The following is a 9,214-nucleotide window of genomic DNA, read 5'->3' on the forward strand; positions in this document are numbered from 1 at the left end:
CCTGGACCAATCTTGTAAGTCTTTCTATCTAACAATGTCCATCTCATCCCCATCCTGGTGCTGCGCCTGCTTCCCTAGTCCCACTGGTAACCGTGATGGGTTGATCTGCCAGCAGTCATGCTTTTGTGACAGTTTCCTTTGCCCTCCCTCCCTCCTATCTAGCTTCCCAATTGCCAATCCTTGGGCATCATTTTAACCTCATGCTAATGGCCTCCCTCAACTGGATGATGCATCTGTATCTCTTTTATGGCTCAATAAATGTTCTCCTTAAATTATATTTCAGATGGGGTCTCTTTTGTGGCCCTCATAGTTCGTGGAGGTGTAAGGCTCTTGGGTGTGGTTGCTGAGCCGGCCTCACGCTCCCTCTCATCCTCTGCCAGGAGATTTCATGGAGAGCCTGCAGGACCCGGACCTGAATGTCCGCCGGGCCACACTGGCCTTCTTCAACTCGGCCGTGCACAACAAGCCCTCACTTGTTCGGGACCTGCTGGGCCATATCCTGCCCCTCCTCTACCAAGAGACGAAGGTCCGCCGGGACCTCATCCGGGAGGTGAGGCCAGGCAGGAGTGGGCTGGAGGTCTGGGTGTGAGAACAACTTGTCAGGAGCCCAGCGTGCCACCACCTTGTGTGCTAACTGGTAGGGGGCTGTAGTGAGGACAAGGTTGAAGCTCACGGAGTGGACGCTAAGCGTCATGGCCTGAATTTAGTCCTGCCCTCCACTTCCCAGCTGCATGGCCCTGGCCTGGGCAACCTCATTCACTCTGCACGTCAGTTTCTCCTCATGCCAAAGTCAGGACCAGAATGGTGTCAGCATCATAGGGCCGTTGGGTATAGACTCAGGTGTGCTTGGAGCTGTTCCAGGCATGTGGTTGGGTTCACTTGTGTTATGAATCATTCAACAGAGGTTCCCATCTGGGCCCAGGACTAGGACTCGGGGTTGAAGCAGGTAAAGCTTCTACCATGGCCTCCTGGAGAAGGTGGACTCCGACCTTGCTAATTACGTCACTTATTTAGACTCCACCTGGGGCAGTAAGGATTTAAGGGGCTGGATAAAAGGTGACTAAACAGGCAGGTTATCCCACAATGTAATAAAAAGGTCTGATGGGGAAAGGACTCGGCTTTGAGAGGTTGGAAAAGTTTCCTGAAATGGGGACATCTGAGCTGGGCTTTGAGGAGTAAGTAGAAGTTTACCGTTAAAAGCATAGCATAGTCTGAGAGATCTGGGGTTTTTTTATGTTTGGTTTTCCCAAGTCAACAGTTGCTACAGGTGCAATTGAGTGACATTGACGGCCTTCTTCATGTTATACAACCATGATCACTGGCTTTTCCCAAGGTAATCCACCACCTGAGGCCTTCCCTAACCCACCACCCACCCCGCAAATCCCACCTTACTCTCTTCTTCCCACCTCCGGTAACCACTGATAATCTTCCGTTCATATATATTTGCTTATTTCATGTAAGTGAGATCCTGGGCAATGAGCTCTTTGTGACGCCTTACACGCTGTTTGCAGGGCTCACCTCTGTTTGTGGGATGCATCAGAATTTCATGGAGCAGTATTCCACTGTGTGTACATATGTGTCCTACATATCACAGCTCACACATAGACGTGTACACATACATACACAGATACACATAAAACACAGAGATCTGATCTTTCAGTCTGGTCTCTCACGCTCTGGTGTCTTTGGGTAAGATCGTTAACCTTGCTGCCTTTAGCTTCCTCGTTTGTCAAAGCAGCCACTAACTAGACGTTCTTCCTAGGGCTATTGCGAAGCTTCAGTAAGCTTTTCTCTGACTTCAGCACTCATCAGTGGCACCTGTCCTGTAATAACGTCTCAGTAAATTGTAGCAAGTATTACTCTCAGAGTGGTTAATTTTGGAGGGTGGGCACTGAGGTAGCAGGCTGGGCAAAGGCAAGGACACGAAAGGATAGGGCCTGATTTGGGGATGGCTCACAGGGTTAAATGATGGAGGACTAGAGTGAGAAATGGGAAATGAGAGGTGTTCTCACACCCTGGGGTCACATCTCCTAATTGTTGCTGCAGGTAGAGATGGGACCCTTTAAGCATGCAGTGGACGACGGGCTCGATGTGCGGAAGGCAGCCTTTGAATGCATGTACTCGCTGCTCGAGAGCTGCCTGGGCCAGCTGGACATCTGCGAGTTCCTGAACCATGTGGAGGATGGGCTGAAGGACCACTATGATATCCGGGTAGGACTACACCCCCATGCCCACCTTGGCCCAAGTGATGGCCAGGCAGACCAGGTCTAGGATATGGTTGCCCCACCCCCTGGCACCACCCTGAAGTAGCTGTCTTGTTCTTTTCCAGTAAGAGCGGGAACCCAAGGGTCACACTGCTTTGCTGACCTAACTCTGGCCTGACTCCTCACCTTCTCAGAGATTTGTGTGTAAGATTGTCCTTCTTGGCTTTCTGTGGAATACGGAAAGCTGGCAGCTACCGCTAGGGGACTGGACCCTTAATTTAATATGTCTCGTATGAGGCAATTGAAAATGCCATGCATTGAGTCAGGAACACCTTAGTGCCCCGAGGGACATATTTGCTCTGAACTTTCATATGAACAATTAATGGTCTGTTCCACATCAGTCCTGCTCTTGTTTTGGCTGATGATATTGAGCCTCTCCATTGTCTCTTCCTACATATGTGGTCAACTAGATGTCTGTGTAGGCACTCTGGTAAAATTCCCATGCACATCCACCCTTTTTGTTGTTGGAAACAGGTATCTGCAATGCAGAAGTCATTGGTCTTTCAAAATGCTACCATGCCATCTCCAGCTGTGTTTCTGTCACCAAGGCCATAGCTTCCAATGACTGCTTCTGTCTCTTTGTTTCCAACTTTTTCACTCCAATCATCAGTAATTATCAAGGCCTCTTGACTGTATCTTTGATCAATTTCAGATTGAGGTAAAACAGAGTCCTTCAATTTTTTAATTACTAGCTTTAGTGTTTGGTGAGTAAATTTGAATGATAATTGTATTAACTGGTCTTCCTTGTAGGCATATAGACATTATCCTATCACAGACAACCTTGCACTTCAAGAATAGATCTTGAAATGTTCTTTTCGATGAGGAATGCAGTGCCATTCTTCTTGAACTTGTCATTAAAGTCGACTCTACTTTGGGGAGGCAGCTCTTCCCCAGTTGTGTTTTGAATGCCTTCCAACCCGAGGGGCACATCTTCCAGCACTGTATCAGGCAGTGTTTGTTCTGCTGCGAATCATAGGCTTTCGGCGGCTGATTTTTCGTCATCAGCCTCTTCATTCTTCACAGTCTACTATTAGTCATGAAGCGCTTGCTGAAACCTATCCACCATGGGTGACTTGTGGTATTTGATATATTGGTGGCATAGCTTCCAGCATCCTAGCAACATGAAATCCACCGCAGTACAGCAGACTGACAGATGGACGGGTGTTTCTGTAAACTGACATGGAAAGATTGCCAAGACCCACTGTTGAATGGTAAAAGCAAGTTGCAGAATATCCTGGCACTTTGAGGCATTTTACTACCCGTGGGAGTGAGGTTGGGCTGAGGCTTGTGTTTTATTTTATGCTCTGCTAGCATGAGACTGAATCTCTTTTGTAATGAATAGCTAATTTGAAATAATGAGAACCCGAAGGCTTGCTTGCCTTAAAAGACTCCAATGACGCAAAAGGAGTAATACTCAAGGTTTATGGTTGACTATTAATCTCAAGGTTGGCAGTGTGAACCCACCCGGGGTGCTGCAGAAAAAAAGGCCTAGCAAACGGTTTACATGAAGATTACATCGAAGAAAATCCCATGGAGCCGTGCTGCTCTGCCGTACACTGGTCACATTGCACCAGAATCGACTTGATGGCAATTGGTTTGGTTAAGAAGCACCCAAGCCTCCCCTCCACCCCTATTGTGAATCAGTTTGAGCACACAGCAGTCATTACTGTCTCTAGTCAACCACTGGTTATGGGTGGCAGGTGTTTGCCAGGTGCTGGGGACACAGGTGAAGGAAACAGGGGAAATCAGGGTCCTGGCTTTCAAAGCCATGGAGCTATGTATATGCATATGCATCGCAGAGAAATGAGGTGGCACCTATGTAGACTGCTTTATACCCTGTTTTTAGAAACTTGTTTGTGGGCTTATTTCACTGAGCAGCGTGTTTGTAAGGTTCAGCAATGTCCAAATTTCATTTCTCTTTATGACCAAGAGAAATGGACCAAGTCCATTACAGGAATGTGTACCACCTTTTGTTGATCTGTTTATGTTCTGATGAACACTTACTTGGGCTGGTTGTCTTTACATTTTGACTGTTGTGGACAGTGTGGATAATGTTACTATGAACAGGGAGGTACACATATTTGAGTACCTATTTCCATTCCTCTGGGAATATACCTAAGAATGAAATTGCTGGGTCTAAGGTATTTCTATGTTTAGCTTGTTCGCTCGCTCGCTCTCACTCGCTGCCCCTGAGTTGATTCTGACTGATTGCAACCCTGTAGGACAGAGTATAGTAAACTGCCCAAGGCTGTATGTAAGTCTTTACTGCAGTAGAAGGTTTGTCTTTCGCCTGTGGAATGCCCACCACTGACCCTGCAATTAGCAGCAGCCCAATGCAACGTAGGAGGGCTCCTTTTCTCAGTGAGAGCATCATTTTACATCCCCACCAACAATGCATGGGCTTCCAGTTTCTCCACATCCTGGTCAACACTTACTAGTTTTCAGTCTCTCTTTTTTTCTTCTTCTAATAATAGCCATCCTAGTTGGGGGTGGGTGGGGGTGAACTAGCATCTCCTTATGGTTTTGATTTGCATTTCCCTGATGGTTCATGTTGTGTGGCCCCTTGGATGTCTTCTCTGGAGAAAGGTCGAAAGCCCTTTATCTCTATCTTCAAATGAGCTGTGTTTTTATTGTTGAGACCGCCTGTATATATTCTGGATATCGAATGTATGCTTTACAAAAATAGTTCTTGCTATTCCATAGATCCTCTCCCTTTTCTTTGTAACTTACCTGATCCCCCCAGGACTGGCAAAGCCTGTGTTACCATTCCTACTTTACAGATGAAGAACGGGCCCAGAGAGGCATCAACTCAGGCAGGACCCTAGAGGGAACTGGTGGTGGAATTTGGATTGGGGGTCCAGGCCTGGGGGTTCAGAACCACCGACCTGTGGCTCTGGGCCATCTTCACCAAGAACCGCTTACTTCCTCCTGGGCAGATGCTGACCTTCATCATGCTCGCTCGACTGGCTACCCTGTGCCCCGCTCCCGTCCTGCAGAGGGTGGACCGGCTTATTGAGCCGCTCAAGGCCACTTGCACTGCAAAGGTAAGCCCCTTACCTCGCTCTGGCCCGGTACCTGGCACACCTAAACCAGGCCTCAGCAAAATCAGAGCCCACTTCATGAGTGGCTCTGCCCTACAAGCGCTGTGTGAAGGGTTTCCTTCACTTCTGATGGTGGCTCTGCTCTTGCCGTTGTGAGCCATCGATTTCGCTCATACTCCTGACACCACACGTGACAGAGAACGGCTGTTTCCTTGGCTGTCATCTCTCCAGGCGGCTCACCAGGCCTTTTCTCCATGGAGCCCCTGATAAATTAGAACCACCAGCCTTTTGATTAGCAACCGAGTGCTTCACCATTTGCCACCAGGGGTCCGCACCACTGACCCTTCAGAGTGCTTATTCTTTCTCCCACTGTCTGCACACAGGAAGAGAGGCAATGTTAGGGACCCAGGCCCAATAGCTAGGGCCCAGACTTTTCATTCATTATACTTCCTGGGTGCCAGGTCTCGTCTAAGGTACTGGGGAGACACCATTGAGCATAATGGGCTCTCTCCGCTCAGCTGCTCACATCCTAGTTGGGAAGGTGGGATGGACGCTTAGAAAGGTGGAAAGGTTGGATGGATTGATACAGGGCGAAGTTGCCGGGACACTTGAGTGTCTCAAGGGTCCGGGAGCAGGATCTGGAGCAGCCCTCACAGGAAGCGGCGGGGTTGGGACAGAGCTTGCTACACCTGGTCAGTGTCTAGGGCTGAATGCCTGTTGACTAAAACAGGTGCTTAGGGGAGAAATTAACTAAAAAGCGAGCAGAGTATTTTAGAATGGGCCTTAAAGAGGACAGAGAGAGAGAGAGAAAGAGAGAGAGACCCTTAGGGCACTAGTTTTTTTTTAAAAAAATCATTTTATTAGGGGCTCATACAACTCTTATCACAATCCATACATACACCAATTGTGTAAAGCGCATTTGTACAGTCATTGCCCTCATCATTCTCAAAACATTTCCTTTCCACGTAAGCCCCGGCATTAGGTCCTCATTTTTCCCCTCTCCCCCCGCTCCGCCCACCCTCATGAGCCCTTGATAATTTATAAGTTGTTATTTTGTCATATCTTGCCCTGTCCGACATCTTCCTTCACCCACTTTTCGGTTGTCCATCCCCCAGGGAGGAGGTCACATATGAGGGCACTAGTTTTCAAGGAACTAGTTTGCCCTCTTCTCTCTCTCCCTCCCCGCTCCCCTCTCCCTCATGAACTCTTGATAATTTATAAATTATTATTTTGTCATATCTTACAGTCTGATGTCTCCTTTCACCCACTTTTCTGTTGTCCATCCCCCAGGGAAGAGGTTATATGTAGGTCCTTGTAATCAGTTCCCCCTTCCCACCCCACCCTCCCTCCACCATCCAGGTATCACCACTCTCACCACTGGTCCTGAAGGGATCATCTGTCCTGGATTCCGTTTCCAGTTCCTATCTGTACCAGTGTACATCCTCTGGTCTAGCCAGATTTGTAAGGTAGAATTGGGATCATGATAGTGGGGGTAGGGGAGGAAGCATTTAGGAACTAGAGGAAAGTAGTGTTTCATCGTTGCTACACGTTTGCAGTATTCTTTCTAAAATCCAAAAATTTTTTTTGAATTTTTAAATAAGGGTTTCAGAGAAGGGAATGTGGACCATTTAGTAAGTCATTTAATACCCATTACAATCCTACAGGGAGGGGGATTCAGTCACTTGATTTATAGATGGGGAAATGAGGCTCAAGTAAGTGCTTACCAGAAGCCACAGATCTCCGGAGACAAAGGCCATTTGATCCAGTAATTGTTCAACCCTAATGTCAACTTCTTCACCACTAATTAGGTTCTTTACGGAGAGTTCACGTGTTGTCTGTGTGATGTAGGGAGGGCCTTACCCTCAGATGCAGGAGTTTGGTCTTTCTTCCATAAGCCATAGGATTATTGGGATTCTCTGAATCAGCAGGAGAGTGGGGGGGCGGGGGGCAAGGAAATAGAAACCATGTAAGGTCTCAGATGTTTACCCTCCAACTGCTTTCGTAGAACTAATTGCAGGCGCAGGGCTGAGTGAGCTACAAGACTGTCAGTTCCTGTCAAGCAGTTTACTATCAGCTCAAAAACGATGCTAGCATCTGTTTGTAGAGACGAACCATCAAGAAAATTGATTTTCAGCAACTGTCATCTTGTGTGCGCCGTGGGTTAAACATTTAACTGCTAATCCAAGGTCAGTGGTCCAAACGCACCAGCTGCTCCACGGGAGAAAGATGAGGCCGTCTGCTCCCATAAAGATGCGCAGTCTTGGAAACCCGATCTACTGTCTTATTGGGTTGCTGAGTCACAATGGGTGTGTTCTGATTGGTCATTATCAAATTATTAAAGTAAATGTGGGGAGGGTGATTTAGATCAGCTGCTCACAGGCTCCTCGTGCAATCCTGAAGCTGACCAAGAACTATCATCTGGGGAAAGAAAGTCGGGGAGCATGGAAATAGCATTCAAGCTGCCAGTGGCGAGAGGAGCCAGAACCAGCGCAGTTATGGTGTGAGGCCAGGCTCAGTGAAGGATCAAGAAGTGCTCATTTTTCTATTCTGCTTACACTTAGGTCAAAGCTGGTTCCGTCAAACAGGAGTTTGAGAAGCAAGATGAACTGAAGCGTTCAGCAATGAGGGCTGTGGCCGCCCTGCTGGCCATCCCTGAAGTGGGAGAAAGCCCCACCATGGCTCACTTCTCTTCCCAAATCCGATCCAACCCAGAACTTGCTGCCCTCTTTGAAAGCATCCAGGAAGCCGCTTCACCCCCTAACACAGAATCTGTGGAGCTCAGCTAGTCTTTCCTCTAGCCTCCTAGCCCAGGCCTGAAGCCTCACCCTTCACACCTCTACTTTGCCTTCACATCAGCCCCCTGGGGGCCCCTCCTGTCCGTGCTCAGTGCCTTCTCTAGGGACCCCAGCCTGCCAACAATTGACAATTGGGCCCTATTAACTCAGGACAGCCTTAGAGCGAGGGCATTTTCGTGAGCCTTTACCCAGAAGCCACTTGGTGCTCTCCAGTCACCTTTCAGGCTGAGGAATCTCCTGAAACACTAGCACTAGAATTGTATGCACAACCATGGAAGGTCAGCAGGCAGTAAGCTGACCTTCCTGTCCACTAGTGTCTCCACCTCACCACTTCCATTTTGGGGAGCACCTTAAAAGTCAATTCAAATACCTCATGATCCACGTTTTGGATTTCTAATTGGACAGGTGTGACCCCCACCTTTAATTCCTGTCATACCCTGGGAGAAAGCAAGTACAAATCACTGTTCATGGTGGAATGCCCCTGGAGAATCAGCTGGTTTGTGCTCTGTGGGAAGTTTTGAACGTCATTCTTGAATTCTAGTATCCAGGAAACAAAGTGACAGGCCAAAGATTTTTTCCTGATGACCCTGGCTAATAAAAAAGATCCTTTGCGACAGTCTCAGTTTCTCCTAGTAGCAAGTCAAGTTATCATGAAAACGACCAATGGGTTAGTTCCCAAATGATGGTACAGGCAACTATGGTACAGGGAGTGGGGGAATGGCCAGCTCAGAAAGTCAACTATCATTCACCACATGCTTCATCAGAGAAGCCGTTCAGGCCATCTCATTGAGTTAAATGTTTGACCAGATCTAGCAGGCTAATAATCTTGTATGGCCTGCAAATGATGTGAAGATTCAAATAGCTCTTGGCAGTAAAAAAGGTTCCCTCCCCAACCCTGACCTAATCAGAACTGAAATCTGAAATCACATCCAGTCACAAACAGCACTCCACAAAAACGTCTAGTTAGCATCACATGAAATACAAAAAGCTCATGGAAAAAAAATCCTGCATTTTAAATTCTATTTTTCCATTAACTCTTCTGGATGCCTCTCCTTTAATAGATTTCTACCAGACCTCAAAAGGTCAAGATGTAAGCATGTTATTTAAGCATACA

The 9,214-nt window shown here is 47.5% G+C and overlaps 1 protein-coding gene across 2 annotated transcripts in view; it reads left to right on the plus strand.

Annotated features, from left to right (window-relative positions):
* CAND2 (cullin associated and neddylation dissociated 2 (putative)) overlaps positions 1-8,719 on the plus strand; it is a 34,094-nt gene extending 25,375 nt beyond the window's left edge. For both annotated transcript variants that reach the window (XM_045290093.1, XM_045290094.1), the window contains exons 13-16: positions 381-550; positions 2,047-2,211; positions 5,201-5,308; positions 7,867-8,719. In XM_045290093.1, the coding sequence (XP_045146028.1) occupies positions 381-550; positions 2,047-2,211; positions 5,201-5,308; positions 7,867-8,091 (668 nt within the window). In that variant the 3' untranslated portion in view covers positions 8,092-8,719. The remainder of the gene's footprint in view (positions 1-380; positions 551-2,046; positions 2,212-5,200; positions 5,309-7,866) is intronic.
* The last annotated feature ends 495 nt before the right edge of the window (positions 8,720-9,214 follow it).

The sequence above is a fragment of the Echinops telfairi genome, unplaced genomic scaffold, assembly GCF_000313985.2.
Source record: "Echinops telfairi isolate 266 unplaced genomic scaffold, ASM31398v2 ScPeMD7_31;HRSCAF=116, whole genome shotgun sequence".
Lineage (NCBI taxonomy): Eukaryota > Metazoa > Chordata > Mammalia > Afrosoricida > Tenrecidae > Echinops > Echinops telfairi.